Source organism: Centrocercus urophasianus, unplaced genomic scaffold (assembly GCF_019232065.1).
Source record: "Centrocercus urophasianus isolate 14NV4802_14NV808 unplaced genomic scaffold, USGS_Curo_1.0 seq_13, whole genome shotgun sequence".
NCBI lineage: Eukaryota > Metazoa > Chordata > Aves > Galliformes > Phasianidae > Centrocercus > Centrocercus urophasianus.
The window spans coordinates 44,129,051-44,148,806 of NW_024884475.1; the positions used below are offsets into that span (position 1 = coordinate 44,129,051).

At 43.9% G+C, this 19,756-nt stretch overlaps 1 protein-coding gene and 1 long non-coding RNA gene across 2 annotated transcripts; one reads left to right on the top strand and one right to left on the bottom strand.

Annotated features, from left to right (window-relative positions):
• Window positions 1-683: 683 nt before the first annotated feature.
• Window positions 684-17,183, bottom strand: KLHL8 (kelch like family member 8). The gene is made up of 12 exons (XM_042811435.1): window positions 17,093-17,183; window positions 14,592-14,746; window positions 11,773-12,155; window positions 10,200-10,516; window positions 8,758-9,306; window positions 6,045-6,231; window positions 5,256-5,399; window positions 4,416-4,527; window positions 2,773-2,941; window positions 2,512-2,671; window positions 1,909-2,110; window positions 684-1,500 (listed from the first exon to the last, which is right to left on the bottom strand). Exons 4-12 carry the CDS (start codon window positions 10,404-10,406, stop codon window positions 1,377-1,379), a joined length of 1,854 nt encoding a protein of 617 aa, XP_042667369.1. The 5' UTR covers window positions 10,407-10,516; window positions 11,773-12,155; window positions 14,592-14,746; window positions 17,093-17,183; the 3' UTR covers window positions 684-1,376.
• On the top strand, window positions 1,076-6,762 carry LOC122156595. Its single transcript, XR_006167544.1, has 4 exons — window positions 1,076-1,528; window positions 1,651-1,810; window positions 2,460-3,023; window positions 6,643-6,762. It is a non-coding gene; the product is annotated as an uncharacterized LOC122156595 (long non-coding RNA).
• Window positions 17,184-19,756: the final 2,573 nt, after the last annotated feature.

A 19,756-nucleotide genomic window follows, 5' to 3' on the forward strand; every position in this document is an offset into this window, starting at 1 on the left:
GGAGCATCTGGAATAAAGTACTTGGGTTTGCAGCACATGGGGCTGCAGTGACACAAAGATTTGTTTTACAAGTCAATTCAACCTAAATGAAAATACAAGGCTTCATTTCATAGAATCACAAAACCACAGCATGGCTTGGGTTGGAAAGAACCTTAAAACCCACCCAGCTCCTGTCACTGAAGGCACAGACATTTGCTGCTCTCCTATCACCTGAACAAGGCAGAAACTTGGGGTTGCGGTCACAGACAACTATCAGTCCCTGCTCTGTACATGCTTGGGCAAGAACAGGATGCTGAGGTCTTTCCAGCCAGATGAGACCTTGCAGTCAAGGTCTGTGACTGTGTCGCCTTTGCACAGAGCAGTGTTCAGTTCCTGTTTTAGTCCTTGATCTAAGTATTGCTTTTTTTTTCCATTCTTCCTGCTGCTGATTGAAAGCTTCAACTGCACTACCTGTTTTGAGATTTTTTTGGCTGAATAATCCTAAGGACCTAGGATCTCAACTGTTACCCCACATTTCTTACTGGATCCTGAAGCTGGGCTTAGCAGCTAGACTTGCACTTAAAGCTCTCAACAGAACACTGCAAGTTCTTTTGTGTGTGTCCCTTTCCTGTGACAAAAGGGATTCAGAGACCACGGAAGCCTTCAGCTGTTACTGTGGTATTGATTTCTCCACAAACGGAACCTTTTAGAGAGTCATTACTACAGATTTTATTAGGGATAAAAGAATGTCATATTCCAGTCACTATGCTCAAGCTTTGAGAGTCTTTTCAGCTTTCTAACAAGTGCATGGGGCTGAGGGACCACTCGACAGGCAGGTCCAGGATGAGTGCTGCCATCTCCTCCACAGCCAGCAGTCCCACAGCAGGTGGGCAGTTCACATCTGTATCCAGTTAGCCCAGGGAGAACCTGAAAAGCTCTGTTTCAAAGCTCTTTTATGATTAGGAAATGTTTTAAGATTGCGTTCCTGATAATAAGTTAGTTATGTTAATAAATGGCACTCCAGTCCTTCAGGAAACACACAGCAGGGCTGTCAGGTGAGGCTCAGTGATGCTGCCCACTGCTCACTCCTCACCTGTCCACGCCTGGTTTGCAGTTCATTGAGTCCCTGCAAGAGCTGCCTCAAATGGCTCTTTAATTACAGCTCTCAGCAGGTAAGTAAAACCTCCTGTAAGTCACACCGCTGTCCCACGTTTTCACAGGTTCTTCTATACTGCTATTGTCAGAAAGCCACCAAAAGCTTAAAAGTCACAGAAGGTAACATTTTCACAAGGAAACCATACTGTGTTTTTTAACCTACCACACAAACCACCATATTTAAAAACTCTGCAGTGCTTCTGTATGATTGTTCCCACGGAATTTGAAGGAGGCAGCTGAGTTCACATGCAGTCAACTACATTGCTGGATCCTTGGCCCACATCACGGATCTGGCTGCTGAGGCAGGCGCACACAGCAACGCCTGCCCCAGCTCTGCAGTGCGACACAGAGCCAACGAGTTCCCACCTGGAGAACAGTGCAAAGGAGAAGACAAGTAAGTCTGTGTCCTTTCAGAGCAAGCTAAAGTATTTATTTCTGAAATTCTATTATAGAACCTAGCTATTAAGTGTATAAAAATATACTTTGTTCATTTATTCTCATTACTTCTCCACTAAGGTTAGTAGAAGATCAGATTGGAACCTCCACAGGAACACAGATTCTCACTGAATAAAGATAACAGGATGAGGGACGGCCGGGAGGAGGAAGAGGGAGGAGGATGTGCTTAATTATTTCAAGAAGAACCCAGTGACATGAGCAGCACTCCCACATCCCTTATGTGAGTATCACTCAGTTACTGTACACTGCTGCTGTTACGCTGAGTTCCATATAGGCGGATATGATTGCTTTTTTAGGCCAAACAAAAAAGAGAATTACCTGTTAACTATGGGATCAAATGCTTCCACAGTATTCAGATACGCATTGCCGTTGTGACCTCCAACTGCAAAAATTCTGCCCATCAGTGTTGCGATGCCAACTCCCCCCCTTGGGGTTGTGAGCTCTGCGACGTACTCCCATTTGTCACTGCGTGGGTCAAAGCGTTCCACGGAGCTCAGTGGAGAGTTGTCATCGAAGCCACCTGCAAAGAGTCACCATATATTGCTATCTGGCCACTCCCAGTGGTGGTGATTGCCCAGATGTGCATTACAGGGCTTTTCTTAGCATGCAGTGGGTTAGTACCCTGGGTCTACGTTTTTAACCAAATCTGAAAGCCACCTGAAAATTAATCCAACAGCTCTCTCCACTGTCGACATGCTTTCTTGCAGTGCTTTCAAAACAAGCCACTGCTGAAAACCAAAGCAGAAAACAAATCCTTGAATGACTTCAGTAACGTGTTCCCATTGGTGTGCGCAAGCTAAACTTCTTATTTCCTGGCTACCACTCTTGCGTTCAAGCATGTCCTCATTGTGCTTTCTTCCCTTGCACAGGAGCACATCATACAGGACAGCTCTGTCCAACACAGAGCCCTGGCCTACTCACCAACAACATACAGGCAACCATGGAGCTCACTGACGCCGTTGCCGGCTCTTCGCTGGCCCATCTCTTTCACTTCCATCCACTTGTCCAAATGGGGATCGTATTTCTCCACGCTGGAAAGAGACGCTATGCCATCGTTGCCACCCACAGCGTAGACGTGGTTCTGAAAAAGTTGCATAGGAGGAAAGTTTGTTCAGAAAACTTACGTAATATTTGAAAAGCAGCCCTGGATCCTGGCCCTGACCTGAGAGGAAACAAACTCACCATGAGGGCTACGGAGCCAACTCCCCCCCGGGGCGTGTTCATGGGGGCTATCGCACTCCACCGATCGGACTCGACGTCGTACCTTTCCACATCACTGAAGCACGTGTTGTCATCCAGACCTCCTATTGCGTAAATGGGGCCCCCGAGGGAAGCAAGAGCAATTCCTCTCCTAAGAGAACCACAGAATCAGTGCCTCAGTGCATATCCTTAAAGGGGATGGGAAAGACATCAGGTGCAACGTTAATTGACCGGTAAGACTTTCAAAGTAATGGGAAAAAAGTAATGAAGCAATGGGTTTGTAACACTGATCCGTAAGTGTGACCGACCCTCTGCACACCCATGGCAGTGTTGCATCATTGTCCAAAAAGTCCTTCTAGTGTTCGCAGCATCCCATTAGTGTTTTACCTTCACCTCAGTTTCAGCTGTATGTCCTGGTCATCCACAAACAGCACTACTGCAGCTAGAATATGTTTAGACTGCAAAAAGAGAAGCTCTGGTTTGAAAAAGAAAGGAGGAAAAAAAAGCAGGAGGGCATGGAAAATATTGTTTCAACTGCATGTCAGCAGAGGTCCAAACCTTCTTTTCAAGCATTTGGATATTTGAGGTTTTCTCAGTTATTGGATTGCTATTTTTTGGTACTGAATCTTCCATCTCTGATCTTATTTGATGTATCTGCTGGTTTTAGCTTTGTTGGTATAGCTGCTCCTATGGCTTGGGAATTAATTTTCCAGGGGTGATAAATACGCTCCAAAAGACAAACCTGTGCTTGAACTAGATCACTGAATTCTGATTTTTATTAAGTGCACGTTGAAATAAGTGGAGATTTTTTTGTGAGATCTATCCGTACTCAAAGTGCAGTCAGTACAGTGAAATAAAATGTATTCTCATTAGAGAAATTATTGAGAAAATCCTCGTGTTACTGCACAGAGTGTAAGGTAACGTGCAGTTTTCTCTCCAGAAGGGGTTCTGGGACCACCTCCTTTTGCTGGAGAAGCAGGGTGTGGGCAAGGCTCTGCCCAGCTTCCCGAGTAAGAAATGTCATAGAAATCCAAAACTGAACCTTGCCAGAAGGAAGACGTTCCTTGGCTGTGAAGCATTTTACTGCATACATGCTGGTGGAACTATCATTGTGTAAAAGAGATAAAAAACCACAAAACCACTTAACCAGTTTCTGAATCTTTATCTGTTATCAGAACGTAAGCACAGTTGCAATGGAAAAGCTTCTCTTCATTTCTGAAGCCAGCCATCCAACAAAAAACCCCAAAAAATGGCTGAGAGTGGCATTAGAAAGCAAAAAAGCATAACCCATGTTAGCAGCCAGGGCTTCTCCCTCGAGAGGGGGATTTTGTAGTTCTGCACTGAAATACTCAGTATATTACACACAACTTTGTGTTTGTGCAAATCACAGAATCATAGAATCATCACAAATATGTGATATATGCAAGCGTATGATGCAGATTTTTGTTTGCTCTGCAGAAGATAAGCATAGTATTTAAGTCACAACATAGAAAAAAAATCCTAAAAATAGCAAAGTCCGGAAACTTGTATAAAGGCAGAACAAACAGGTTTTCAGCAGTAGCAAGAATGATGTATCATGGAGTAGGACTTAAACTTTGTACCATGCTGGATCATGACACACATACCTCTTTGTGTTCATTGATGCTTTAATCATCCATTTGTTTGTGAGAGGATCAAACACTTCCATGCTTCCTAAATGTTCATTTCCATCATGTCCACCCACTGCATAAACTCTACCTGAAAGGGCATACGCATATTTGGATACGGAGGTTGCTTGGTAACGTTTCAGTTTTCCTTTAATGTGTGGGGCAACAAGCCCAAATGCAGGGGTCATGTTTTTAAAGGTTTTCAGTACCAGGATTTTATTAAGGAAGGACTTTGTACTTTTACATGCTCTAAGCAATCAGAGATCTGTTTTATCACAGATTTTACACAAATCTTGAGATACGCAAACGGGGAATCTTCCCATAACTCAAGTGGTGCAGGCCGGGTCAATTTCAGATGTTTACCTCAGGCCCTCCACAATTTTTATAGGGAAAGATTTCCACTCTTCTGCAGCAACGCAGGGGCTACCGTGGACAGAGGGGAGTTGCATCATGGATATCAAGGTGCCATGGCCTGGCAGAAGTTGTGGACCCAAAAATAAAGGGTGGTCTGTCCTCGCAGTCTTACTGACTGGTCTGTACGGATTTAAATGCGAAGGAAGCTCATATGAGTACTGGCAAGCTCTGGGTTACCCTGCTGTGCAACTCCATTTCTTTATGAATGTTCTGAAAAAGGTTACATCACTTAAGGCATCAGGCTGTGTGCAGTTGGCAGTAATGGGTTTCCAGTAAGCATGCTCTCAGATATTGTTTTAGAATTGTTTCCTCTTCATGGGGAATAAGCTTTATGACAATGAAGAATATTCAACTGATAAGCCAAGCAACTCTTTTGAACAAGGCTGCCCAAGTAGGGTTACTGACCTCCCACAGAGATTACACCCACGTGTCTTCTCCTGCTGTTCATTTCAGGGCCGAAGAACCAGCTGTTCTTATTTATAGAGTAACACTCAATGCTGCGAAATGGGTCACCTGATCCTCCTCTGCCACCGACACAGAACAGCACACCTGGAGGAGACAAAGGAGGTTTCCAGAGAGCTGGCAGAGAAAATAGAGATAAAATTCTACAGCAGAATAGATGGTAAACTACATACTTCAAGAGAAGCCATATTTCACTTCAAGGGACGCAGTAATTGCCCTGTATATGGGATGATGGACTTTGGCATTTGTTTGGCATGCTTTTAGGGCAATTAAAATCTACTCTCTTGTAAAAGCAAAGTGTATTTTAAACAGGCTTTTTTATGATTTGCTTAGGGAGAGAAACTGACTGCTACATCTTAAGTGAACATAAAAATTAGAATTTGCAGTCTAACATGCATCACTTGCTTTTGGTGTTGGCTAAGCACAATTTAACAGCTAGCTCAACCTTCTGGCACCAAGAGGTGTATGTCCACTGGTTTCTGTACAGCTTTCTGCTTACTGCCTGCACATAATGCTTTTAACAGCTCTAGCCAATCAGATTAAATGCTGCTCTAAACAAAGAAACTGCCAAAATTCTGTACAGAAAGTGCAGCCCATAACCTAATCACCAGAGGGACATAATGGCTTTCCCAGTTACGCATTAACTTCCACCAAGCTGTCTAGTCCTATGCAGACGCGCTGCCTTTTCTCCACACCACTCCATACTGGATAATCAGACACACATTTAATTACCAGCAGTCTGCTTCCTTGGTGTTGTGCGAATGGAGTATTCAAAGTCTGGCACTGCCCTGCTGCTCAGGTGAAGGTGGTAGTTTCTTGCTTCATCCAGCAAATCCCTACATTTTAGATTCTGCTTGACAATCTCTTCCTTTGCCACAACACCCATAAGGAAACAAATGGGCAAGAGAGGCAGTCGTACCTGACAGAAATGAACACAGTTGGAGTAACTGGCTAAACTGAACTGGCCATTCACAGTGACGTACACATAAAGGACTGCAACTTGCAAGCCAACTGTCAGCCCCACACTCTTCAGGAAGAAGAGCAGCTTTTGTTTTCTTTTCCAGACTAACCCTAATACAAAGGGTTATTTTTGGTGACAATTATTTGCCACGACCATTTGTGATTGTAGGCAAGTGCCTTTGCAGTGGAGGAAGGAGAAAGGCAGCTGCCCATACCAGGGGGGCGTGAGCACTTCCTTCCCAAGCCAGAAACAGTCCAGTCTGCAGTTCTACTGGGATAGCACATTGCAGATTAGTGTGGTAATGGCAAGGCAGAATGGAAACCCTGTAAGGTGAACTAAGTGTCTGTTAAGGAGGTATTTCTGGTGCAGGAACACCATTCTCTAAGGAGGGCTTGCCAGACCTCGCGATAAAATGAAACAACCAGCTACAGCTAATTGCCAAAGTCTGGAGGGAGCAGAGGACAGACTGGGTGGCAGAGAGGACTACAAGGCAGTAAGTACAGTCTTTTCAAACATAAACATATAAAATCTTGGCATCGGGTTCACATTGGAATATAACAACAGGAGAAGGTTCAAGCTGTTGAAAAGATTAATGTGAAAATAGTGGGACGACACAGGACATAAAGGAGAGAGAGCTGTAAGGATGTAACTGTACTGGCAGATGTCGATACAGCGAGGTTGTTACTGCATAGACAGACTTCAGTTTTCCTAACGGCCATTATTACCAAGGTGTTTCCTCAAATTCTTCTATCCTTCCTTAGAAGAGATGGTGGTCAGGCACGATGGCAAGGCTGCCTGGGTGAGACCACTACCAGCAGCCACTGCCTGGAGCAATCCCAAGGACAGAGCAGATCTGAAGTGAGATCAGCCTCAAAAAAACACTTTGAAACATCCCTCCCATAGGAATTTATTTCTGCAAACCTTTCGTTTGTCCTTTCGGGAGAAGCAATGAGGAATATAAATGACAATTGAAGTGGGGTGTCAAAAGGAAGGCCAGCAAGTGGGACAGGTCTGGAAGGTGGCAAACTGAAGTAAAGCAGTGTCTTGCTTTCAATGAGCTCCCAGGTAACTCAGCAAGGTGAAGGACAAACCCAGCATCTCAGGAGCTTCTCAGAGAAGCAGAACAGTGCTGTTACACAAGTGTCCTTGCCTCTCCCTTGCAATTCTTCCTAAACCACTTGGGTTCAACACTGTTTCTTCATTTTGTTTGGCACTGTTTTATTTGAGGCTGACTCAAAGCACTGCCACTGCCTTGCTAATAGACTCGGGAGGTTAAGGATGGATGAAGAACTCCAGGCTGATGAAAATTCAGAACCTTATAACAGGAAAGCCCCTAAGAGTGACATCCACTGTTAGGAAGCCTAGTCCTGCTTTCTGCTAGGAATAACATTGTATTCAACTCTAGGCTCTACACATCTTGCTAAACAGCCCTTATTTACAGTAAGGGTTTTACTTTTTCAGTGCTTTGCTCCAGATTTTTTGCACCAAAAACTGAACTGTTTAAACTGAAACTGTTTAAACAGTTGTGGCCTTTTACAGGAAAAATTAAAAATGCTGTGTCAAGACAAGAACAGCACCATGTTAGCAGACCTCCTGTTACTCCCACGATGCAAATACAATGAATGCAGCATATTCCCAGTGCAGCATAACTCCACTGTCCCTGGAGTTCAGGGACAGCTGTGAGACCCCCAGCTGCTCCCATTTACTATGATGCATGTGGCACTCTGCAGCACAAAACGTGTTCCTCTTCCTCCTCAGGGCAGATTCCTATCTCAAATGCTTGATTTTAAGCTTCCATAATCAGCATGTGCAGAGCTTAATTGTAACAGTCCACGTTTTGACAGGAAGGACTCTGGGTGTTCATCCAAGTGACCCTGTGATGCCATTACAGGTTTCTCTCAGCAATGAACGCTTAACAAACCTAGGGGATTAAACTGCACACTCCTTTCGGAGCCTACAGGTAATCAGCAGTACTTCCCTAGCTTTAAAGGGTCTGCAAAATCTTGGCCTTTTGTTATTTATGTATACAAACATTCTTGAAGTAGCATCACTTGGGGACTTATCCCTAGCCATCTAACCCTTCAATGCCCTTTCAATGGCTTTGTTCTCCTTTCTAAGTACAAACGCTTACCAGCAAGGGAAATTACATATGGGCTGTAGTAACATCGAGCCACATGCAGCAACAGCTCTGTGTTCTCTACCTCCCCGCATGTAAAACTAAGGATATTGTGCTGTGGCACAGATGTGGCTTTTTGTTGATTTCCCCTTCCTCCCTCTGCTGATGACCTTACAGCAAATAATCTTTTTCTTGACAGAAACCGAGTAACATAACTTGGTGCTGATATTCCCAAGGCCCAACCTGCTTGCACTGTCAATAACCGTGAATACAAGACGAAGCACCAACTGCTATAAACATTTTTCTTCTTAAAATCCTCCTCAGTAAAAGCAGCTTACACAGAACCAAATCAGTGATGCCTGCCCTACCTGTGCGAGAATTTCATCCAGCCACGTGGCATGATGCTGCGGATTGGCTAGCAGCCACTTGATAGCAGCACTGTAAACCTGCTTTTCGTTTTCAATGTTCAGGTCGCTGGAGGACAACAGTTTATGGAGGTGCTGAGGTGAGACACTCACAAAGTCTTCACATTCCACCACCTCAGTGAAATGTTCACAAGCGTACTGGTCGGCCATGTCCATCAGGTCAATGCGGTTGTGGCTCTCTGCAAATGACCTGACTGCCAGGCAGTTGGAGGGATGGAAGTGCAGCTTCATGTATTCGCAGCACGCCTTTGCTACCAGTTCCACCTGAAGAATGCAAGCAGCATACAGGAGTGGCTGGACATTATCCACTGTCAGCGTCAGCCGGGAGGAGTAGACAAACTTCACGAGGTCTTCTATCGCATCGCCATCAAAGTCCCTGATCTCAATCAACGTCTGCTTGGCTTCAGCCATTTCGGAAAGAAACATGGCTCTGAAGTAAGGTATAACACACGCCAGCACCAGTTTGTGGCAGGAGATGAGCTTTGTACCAACCTGAGAAAAAGAGAACAAAACTGTTTAACTGAAACGTTAGTTTCAGTAATTTTCTTCCAGCTACAAGAGACAGCTAAGCTGGAAAGGTAGACTTCTGGGCCCAATATACATTGAGCTTCTGTATTTTGCTGAAACAAATGAACTCTGTCTCCCTCACACTGCTGACGTTAGACCAGTACATCCCAAGCAGATTTCACCTGTAACCTGACCACCAGAGTAGGACAAGGCTGTAGCAGAAAGAAGCAGTACTAAGAAACTAAGAAATACTTAATGTTTGTAGTTGCTGGCAGCCACAGCTGCAAATGGTAGTTACAAATTTCCTGTGATCATGACGTAAGTAATAAAAAGCTGAGCTGAAAAGAATGCATTTAAAATAACACTGTGCAAGAATAACAAAACTGGTTTCCTCCTTTTTGTTTCCTCTTTGATCAGTTGTAGAACAATGTGATTGAGGGTTTTTTATTTCCCAGGAGAACACTGAAAGTTAGATTTGTTACAGAAATCCTGTTTGCCCACAAAAGATCTAGCACAGAAACACAGAATGCAAAACTACGGATAAAATTTGGGATCAAAGTGTATGAACAGAGAGGCTGCAAGGAGCTGGAAGCACACAGAAATCACATAGTAGTAAATAAATCAACCATGAGAACTTCCTTGCAGGACAAACTGGGTGAGGTGAGTCATGTACTTGCTCTCTTGGATTGTCAGTATCTTAATTGTCTACGTTTTAGTTGTGACCTTCGTAAATGATGAGAAATCTAAGAGCTTATCTAGAAATGCCTCAAGGATTCTGTTGCTTCCATACCCCTGCGCAAACTCACTGCCATCTCCAACGCATTTATAACTTAGTCTTCAGATTGTTAAACACAATGAATGCGGGTGGTCTTTGTCACCTTCAGTGTAACATCGCAGAGCTCTCCAGCCTCAAAGAAGTGAAGAAGAGAGCTGTGGAAATCTTTCCAAGCCTCGTTTGCTTCAAATACAAAGATATCATCTTCACCATCACCGCTGGAAGATCGAGTTTGCTGCTGCTGTGGCCGCCTTTTTCCCTTCACTGGATGTTGTTTTGCCTGCTCTGGGACCATGGATTCTGAAGCCATTGGTTGTTTCGTCTTTTGCAGCGTGAACTGTCAAATATTCCCACCAAGACAAAGTCCAGCCCATGAGGAGTCAGTCCTAAAATGTAGCTAAGTTCTTTTCATCTTCCTATCTAAAAGCACACACACAAAAAAAAAAAAGACAGAGGAGATATCAAATACTGTCAGTATCCACCATCAGATTACATTCTAAAATTACTACCTCTGATGTTATTCAGGGGAGCGGGAAGAGGGAGAGGGGAAAAGAGACCCACAGCAAATCATATGCAGGCACCTTTGGGAAAAGCCTTTATGAACTTGCTCCCCACAGTTGTTGAAAAAAGATATGAAGGAGGAAAGGCAGTGACGTGTCCTCTGCCATTCCTCACCGAACATCTGTGGATGGCAGATGAGCAGAATGCCCACGGATCCCAGGCAGATGGGCTTCTCTCCTCATCTCATCATGGCTGCCAGAGACAGAGTGCTGATTTGACCCCGACAGGTATGTTTGCACATAACTTGTTACTCAGTTTTCCTCAATCTCAACAGCTAGAGCAATCCCAAAGTATTATCTTGGAGCAATCCCAAAGTATTATCTGTATTCATGCGTATGTAAGCAGTATATAAAAATAAAACCACTATAACATTGTTTCAACAAGAGTGAAAGAGTAAAGGAATTTATGTTTAAGAAAAAATCCTGGAATGAAAATGATTTCATTTTACTCAATATTAGCCCAAAGATGGATGTTTAAAGCATGAAAATGAGCGTCCAGCAAAAGTCTGTCACTGCTAGCTTTTATTTTAGCTCAGCCTATCATAGCTGAAGATTATTTTGCTGTTTAAGATTCATGCAGTTCTGACAAAGGAGTTGTGGTTGTTCTGCTATCACAGCTTTCCCAGGATTGAAAGACACATCTGGGATGCCACAGAAAATGGAGAGAAGGTTTACTTTGGCTTCTGTCACACAGATACTCTTTCTAATACTGTGACCTTCAGCCTGGCTAAGTTTGAAGTCCACCTTTTTATTTGTAGATAAAACTCAAGCAGTAGGGAAGAGCACATAGTTTTCCAGCTTGATAACACATCTGAAGTTTCAGCTCTGTGTGTCTAACACCCATGACAATTTGCATCCCATTAAGTCAATAAGACTTAGGCTGTACATCCACATGCTTTGTGGAAGATGGTAAAGCCCACAAAAAAAATATGAAATACTACTTGAAAGCATGAAGTTACTGATTCAAGTTACAAGCTACTGGAGTTCTGTTATATTCTGGCAAAGGAGACCAACAGATTTGAAGGGTTAAAAGACAAACACAAAGAGAAGATTGAGTAGTATGTTCCTCTATTATATTGGGATACCTTTTGTTTTGGTGTTTGCTGGTTAACTTACTGTGCATTCTAGTAAGAAATGATCCTTGCTCTAATTCAGTGATTTCTGCTTCTGGGCTCTGGCACCGGAGGAAGTTGACTGACTGAAGAAACAAAACAAAGCTTTTGAAATAAAGGTGTAAGTCATGTGGGTGGGCGCAGAACTACTGTTCTTCTGGAATATTTTTGAGGTATCCGTGCCACTGAATACATTTACAACTCCTCATGCATCAGAAGGAGCAGGAAGTGACTCCAGGTGATCGTATGGCCTCAGTCTCAGCGTTGCTGACAGCTCCACATCCTGTGCAGTCACAATGCTGTTGGCTGCAGTCAGCCAGGCAGGTTACAGTGAGATGAAACGTGCTTAGAATATTTACTAATGCTGCAGTAAACAAGGCATCCTTCCTGTAAAAGATATCCAAGAAAAAGACCCAAGTTGGAATACTGTACAAGGGTTTTCAAGACCGTCACGTGTTATTCAGACAAACAATGGTACTTTTATAGCCGAGAAGTGCTGCTTTCAAACAGAACTGCCACTGATGACTAAACAATGCTTTGCAGCTCATAAGTCATAAGGTTATTTCAGTTGGTATTATGTGCTAAATTTATCTGCATGTTTTAACTGATTGCACATATGGCTTTTCTACACGCATGTGGCTCTTTGTAGAAGTGGCTGCTGATTGTAAACCATGGTTTTTGTCCTTATAGGATGCCCATATAAAATGAAGCTGCTGGAGATGGTCTGAGCAATCATCTGGATGAAAAGAGCACAGATGTGGACTGATACATTTAGTACTGGTTCTGCAGGAGCAGAAACTGGAGGCCTTGGTCCCCTCACACAGAGGAAATCACGGTTACAGGAACCACACGTACCAGGAAACTCTCAGTATAAATCATGGCAGTATCAAGTAAGTGTGCGGGCACACAGAATGGCTTGGGGTGGAAGGGACCTCAATGGTCATCAAGCTCCAGCTCCCCTGCCAGATGCAGGGCCACCAACCTCCACATTTAATACTAGACCACATGACAGTAGGTTACTCCTCACGTAAAAAGAAGTTTCTTCAAGGCACTAAAGTTAACAGGCTTAAAATACCTGTATTTATAATTCAGACACTGATCAGTCTGACACACTGTGGCTTCATTGTGATGAGACTTTGTGACAGACATTAATATCCTGGGTAAAAGTTTTGTTCTTCCCCCACGCCACCAATTCAGGAACATCTTGCTTCTGTGACGTTTCTTGCTTCCCAAATCACTCAGATACTCTGTCCATAAATCCTCGACTTGTCTTAATTACAGTATCTCACATTTTGAGTCTTCAAACAAACCATCATCATCTGTGGAAAACAGCAGCTGAGATTATGAGATAGCTGCACCTTTGTAGGAGATGGAGGTCTCTATAGATATCCAGCTGCCTGCTGATAATTAAGAGCTACCAAGTTGCATGAGACTTGAGAAATATCACTGCCAATGTTCCTATCATTTATTAAAGAAATCAAGCAATGTTTACAACCAGACATTTAACGTATGTCAACAACCAATGCCATAAAGAGCCTGTCATATAAAAATGGTGCACTTATATAGAGTTAAGCACGGAAGTAATACTATGAGATGTAATACACAACATTAAGGTCTTGTATTTGCAGTCTATCAGGAACCTGGCACAAGGAGAGATATTTAATTTGCTGAAACTAATCAGGCTGAGCTGATTTAAACACCCAGCAATCAGCCTCCTTATACTTTAAACAGAACAGAAATGAGTTTTAGTAGTCCTTTAATCAGAACAGTAAACGGAAATCTGAAGGTCTTGCAGAAGTCAGTGAAGGTCAGTGTACTTCAACACCAAGCCTACTCTTCCTCCTAGTCTGAACTGGAATGAGAAATTATTTTGTCATTGCACGGACTTAAAGGAATAGCATAAGAAAGTGGTATTTTTCAACTCCTGAGCAATGCAGAAGTACACTAGTTTAAGCATCACTTGCTAGGAGGCTTAATAAGCATTTAGGTTTGTGTGCACAACGTTCTTTCAATTATGCACTCAGAATCCACTGACTGACACAGAAAAGCCATTCAGATGTCCCTCAAATAAACAAGAATGCAATAATTGCAGCCAGCTGCTTGAGGTGAGGTTAGCACTGGCTGAACACTGCACCCAAATGGAGGCTTTCTTCTCTGAAGCGTTGTCACAGCCAGCCATAACTCTCCTTTCATCTCAGCAGTGAAGAGCTCTGGCCTGCATACAGCCTGACTACACACTTCCACAGCATAAATGATTGGCTCTAAGGAACGTGAAGGAAGTGCCTCATTCATAACATCATCGGTTGTTACTCTCTAGGCAGCCACTTTGCACTTTTCATAGAAGAGTAAACTCACAGATGCAAAAAGGCCTTACTCCCTGTTTACAGCTCACCATTGTTTGCTGGCATCAGCTCAGCAATTTTACTTCTCGAGCTGTAAACATTTAGAACATTTGTCATGTCTGTGTTGGCAGCGTGCAGCTGGCCGGAGCTGATATTCAAGGATCCCATCTGAGCCCTTCTTTACTACTGCACATATTCAAAAAAGCAGAGATGGTAGCTCAAAGCTCCCTTATATAAGAGCTGCTTTGGTTCAGCTAAGAGGAACATCCCAAAGTGAACTGCTTTAGGTTCGGTCATTTCGGCCAAATCATCTGAAATTGAAGTGAACATAAAACAGAGCAGTTGCCTTCAGTGTAAGTAAAGTGCCTCAAATAACTTTGCAGCTAAAGGGGATGGGAGCATCATCCACAAGCAGGACAGGAATGTCACTCATGAAATGAAGGAAGGAAACGCAGAAAGGACCCTCCCCTGTGACACTGACCTGGGAGAGGATTGTCCTCCTGCCTCTGCTGCCACAAGCAGAAAGATGCATCCATGATACAAGAAACAAAAGGGCGCTGTAACGCAGTGAGGAAGTGCTCAAATGAGGGGTTCTGTGACACAGGTAGATCCAGCGCTTGTTTATCGGTCCCAGTACTGAAGTCAGAAAAATAAGAAGCAGCCCAATGTCCAGGAGAATTAAAGATACGGGTAAGGCTTCACCTACACTCCCGTATGTAATTTTGGTTACTCACATGCAAGGCAGACAAAATTCATGTTTTTACCTGTGCAGGGACAGACAGGCATCTAATCAGGGAACTTAAAGGGCCCGTTAATTACAGCAGACTAGAGATTTGCCTTCTGTAAAGGCAAAATACGTAGCTCTAAGAGCAGGGAGTTTTGGAAAACAACTACAAACGGAATGCATGCACATATATCATTTTGCACATGCAAATGTGTAGAACTAATTAGTTAAAATGGAGCCTGATGAGTCTCTGTACATAATTGTATGGTGCTGCTGCCTCCCACAAGGTTACATGAAAACGTGGGAAAGTTCAAGTTACATGCTGCACTGCAAGCCTATGCTTAGTTTAATTCTCATTAAGTACACCTGAAAATTAAAGTAACAACAAAATTCAGATACCACATGCATAACTGGTATAGCTTGTTTGAAACCACTGGGCTTTCTGGTTTAGAAAACTATAAAAAAGTTATCTTAGCACTACTGGGGGATTCCTAGGTGCTTAAATAGTTTCCAAGGTTTTCCGTAGCAAAAGCTGGCAGGCATAACAACTGGTTTGCATTACTTGTCACACAGGTATTTTGGTAAACTGAAATGGGTGGGTGAAAAGCTCTCTTAATGTAAAACCAAGAAGAAGCTTTTAGCTGCTTCTATAACCAAAATCACAGCAGTGCCATAGGCGCTGACAGCGAATGAAGGCTGCTATTTCAGGGAAAAAAATGTGACAGAAAAAGGACAGAAACAATGTTTTGCAAAGCAGAGATAAAATCTTACTTTGGAAATAACTCTGCAGAAAGAGCGGTGATGCAGTGGCACAGGCTGCCCAGGGAGGAGGTGCAGTCACTGTCCTTGGAGGTGTTCAAGAAGAGGGAAGATGTGGCACTGAGAAACATGGTTAGTGGGCATGGTGGGATGCATTCAGGGTTGGACATAGTGATCTTTAGAGGACTTTTCTAGCACTTATGATTCTATGAACCAAACTCATCAGGATCCCCAGCATAGTGAGGAAGGACTCCTCTTTACAGATAAAAATAGTACTTAAGAGTCACTTTGTTTATTCAAGGTAAACTTGGGAATGCCCAAAAAGTAGAACAAAAAAATAAAAAACACTGCAAATCCACGCAGCTCTCAAGAGCAGGGCGAAATGTTGACATACACACTAAAAGCGAAAGAAATGGTTGCTGGTACTTCATGTCTGTAAGAAAAGAGCAGACTCATACCGAGGATTTCAATTAAAAAACAGCAGTCTGATGGTCCCTACAGCAGCATTTACTCCAGCCCTTCCTAGGAAGCATTAAACTGTGAGCAAAACAATTTCCAAGAAGCTGATTCCTAATAGCCTATTATCCTGGAGCTGTAAGCCTAGGAGTGGTACTTGAGCTGTAAACTCTTTCAGCACCTGCGCACAAACAACGGGTGCAATCTCAGCACAGCAGATTTATAGATAAGAGTTCAAACATGGATTACAGAGTAACAACCTCTCACTAATCCAATGTTTCATCTCCAGAAGGCTACTGAACCTTGCACAGCTTCACCTCCCTAACAAGCAGAGCACACCCACCTGTTAAGATTTAAGCCTGCATGCATTCAGTGTGGGATTTCAGCTGCTGTGGTACTTTTCTGTGTAAAAATATGCACTGCTTGTGCTTCCAGCAGCCTTTATGACAGCCACACAACACTCTATAACTCTGCATTCTTTCACCTTTACAGTCTCATCGTACAGAATTATAGAAAAGGGTACATAGGAACTAGGAGATGAACCACCTGCACATTCCTTAACGAGACCTCTGTAATTGCGATTTCCCAGCAACCAATAAGGAAGCGGCCCGGGGGGATGGCAAGATGGAACCCATCAGCACACAGAAGACACCTGGGCAGGGCAGGTTATAATGGGCAGAAGGCACACTTCCCTTTTGCACGAGCAGAAAGGAAGCGCCCGGAGTCCCTCCCTGACAACTACAGGTAATTTTTTCCACCATTTAAGACACACAAGAGTTGCTGTGACCCTCCGCCGCCCCTCTCGCAGCCCGGGGCTCCCTTCAGGGCGCAAAGCCCGCTCGGGGCTGGGCCCAGCAGCCGCGCAGTGCTCCCCGCTGAGGGCCGCGGCCTCCCGGCGCTCTACCTCCCTCTCCCTCGAAACGGGCTGGGGCTGCTGGAGCCACCAGAGGAACTGTTCATAGGGCAGAGTGAGGGGCGAGAGAGATCGGGGTGATGGCGAGGAGGGAAGGAGGGGTGAGTGAGGGCCCGGCGCCGCCACTCACCTGCGCTCCGCCGAGGGCCGCCGGGAGGAGGGGGCGCGCAGCGCGCATGCGCGGTGGGGAGGCGGGAAGAAGTGCTGCAGGGCGATGGTTTGGGGCTGCGGGGCCTGGGAGCAATTCGGTCCAGCACGAGTTGCTTCTGGCAAGTGTCGAGCCTCGGGGGAAAGTTCCTCGAGGTGATACACCCGCTGCAATAGGGGAGTGAAAGGATGACTACACTTAATACGTTTGCAGAAAGGGGTGAGTGGCTCTAGGTGACTGAAAAAGGCATTTCTGAGGAAATAAGCGCTTTGAATCCTTTCATTTCTTCACCCTGTATTACTCTGTGTGCGCTAAATCACCACAGAGCCCTTCTCCACAAGAGCTCATCGATGTCTCGGTGGGTTTGTTGTTGGGACTGGGGCTCCTGGCATGGCTGTGTGAGGAGGTGAAACTGCTAAACTAGCTAATGCTAAGCAAAATACACTTGGTTGGTAGTTAAGCATACTTAACAATACTTGCCTTCACAAAACTAGTTAATGCTAAGCAAAACACAGGATCAAACGATAAGCAAAGCATCCTTTATTTACCTAAGAAGCCCAGAAAATCATTGTTGTCTAAGTAACAGCACAAAAATAGCCAGATGAGAGTAAATGTGGAGTGCTGCAATATCAGTATGGCAAATAACATCTACAGTGTCATGTACATGATGTGCTTTTCAGCATACCATCTCTTGCAGTGCAGGTGCTGATGATGGAAGTCTCCAGACTGAACTCTGCTCCAGACCAGCAGCATCTCATCTATACCATTTCATCATCATGTGGTCACTGAAAGATTATGTAAGTTCTGTCCCACTGCTTTTCACCATTGCAGTTTACCTGTGACAAGCTGTAAGCAGGCACCAGTGAGCACGAGTGCCTGGAGCTGTGTGAAAACTGCAGCTGTGGCTGTGTACACAGGATTTGTTGTGAGCAATGAATGTATTTCCCTGCTGCGCATCTATTGTCTCAAGAACTATTTTGATTGTGAGCATTAAAAAACTGAGAATGCAGAGGAGAAATAGTTTGTATGAGAGCGTGTTTATTCATGGTAACAGGACCATAGGTTGATGTAAACTTATTCCTGCTCTAAACAAGGTTTTGCAGTTAGGCTGGGTTGTTCTCAGTGCCGAACTCTCATGGTACCCTAAGTAGAAAAAGCAGCAGGTCTGCTTAGAAAAGAGCAAAATACATGGCTATGCGTGCAGATTGAAAGCATCTGCAAGATTTAATGTACCAGAAGCTTGTTTCAGAAAGGAATTTTATTGACAGTATTGCAGTCTTTGTGAATGGCCAGTGATCTTGGACATTTAAAGGTGGTGATATAACAGAAAAAATTAACTGCTGGGTTCTGGAGGTTCTGTGCATGTACAGTTCAGTTTTATGAGCCACTGCCTGAACTCTGATACAACTGCATGCATATTGGTATTGCCAACAAGTATTAAAAGTAGTGCCCCAGTCATCAGGTTGAGGCCATAGTGCATCCGGCTGCTCTAGATGAGTTACTTATATTGTCTGCAGGGAAAATGTTTGACTCTACTGGAGATGCTCAGAGCTACATAATTTCTGTTCTTAATTAGCACATCAGCAGTGCAGCCAGACCTTAATTTCACAGCTCAGCAGTGCTGGCATTCTCCTGGCACGGGATTCAGGTCAGAGCTGTGGCTGAGGCAGGGAAGTGCCAGCTCCAGGACTCAGGGGGAGGCAGAGCATGAGTTCAGAGCCTCTCATCCAACTCACAAGTGCCCTAAGCCAGTGTGTGAGACACCAGTATTCAACTGTGGGACTTTAATGGAAGTTGCTACATGAGGTTTGATGACACAAGCTTCTGTTAAGTACCTGTAACAACCAGATTTTGGAATAAGTTTGTCTCTTGTGGCCAGGAAGAGAACCGAGGAGTCTATGTGGCCTGACAATTTGATTCTCTGTCACTGGTGTTCATGGGATGAAGGTTTAAATCCTCTCTTATGTTCCTTTACACCAAGCACAAATGAAAACATGCAGCTTAAATAAAAGCAGGAGCAGCATAAAACTACTTATTCAAGATAGATGCAAGACAAAAAACTCCTCAGATTTTGGGATTGTCTCAAGAAAGGGAGAACAGATACAAAAATAATTCATGTGTATTGAGTTGGTCTCTGTTTCCATCATGACTCAAAACACACTCCTCAAATGTTTTACAGCATGGAATGTTTGCCTTTTAAATGCAATCCATTTAGAAGGCTTACGCGCTAACTTTTGATTGCTTTAACTTATTTTCCATGAGTGGAATACTGAAAACCCATTTCTCAGCCACAGGATTCATAAACTAGAATCCAATTGTCTCAGTGTAAGAAATGGTCCTTTGCCACACCTTGAATGCCCCATTCCATGCAGGTTGTATAAGCTGCAAAAGAAACTTTCCTCCCAGTTAGCCTGTCAACAGCACAAACTTAGGCCTATTACTACCTAAAAGCAGGTGGAGCCACATTAAAACTTCACCTTCTGAAGAATCCAAGTTCGCAGTATAAGTGCTCAGGACATCAATATGAATTACACTGGAAGCTACTCAGTTCTAGCTCTGCTTAACCTGGTGGGTTTTCAGGCTTCCCTCAAATGACCACTTGCCAGCCAACATGTGCCACAGTCAGGAGTTGCAGAAATAGGCAAA

What these genes read in the sequence shown, in the direction of transcription:
- KLHL8 (XM_042811435.1), bottom strand. Translation starts at nt 10,406, where the DNA reads ATGGCTTCAGAATCCATGGTCCCAGAGCAGGCAAAACAACATCCAGTG. An exon ending in ACCAAGGAAGCAGACTGCTG is followed by an intron (nt 5,400 to 6,044) that starts GTAATTAAATGT and finishes TGTCTCCTCCAG; the next exon opens with GTGTGCTGTTCTGTGTCGGT. An exon ending in TTTGATCCCATAGTTAACAG is followed by an intron (nt 1,501 to 1,908) that starts GTAATTCTCTTT and finishes ACTGTTCTCCAG; the next exon opens with GTGGGAACTCGTTGGCTCTG.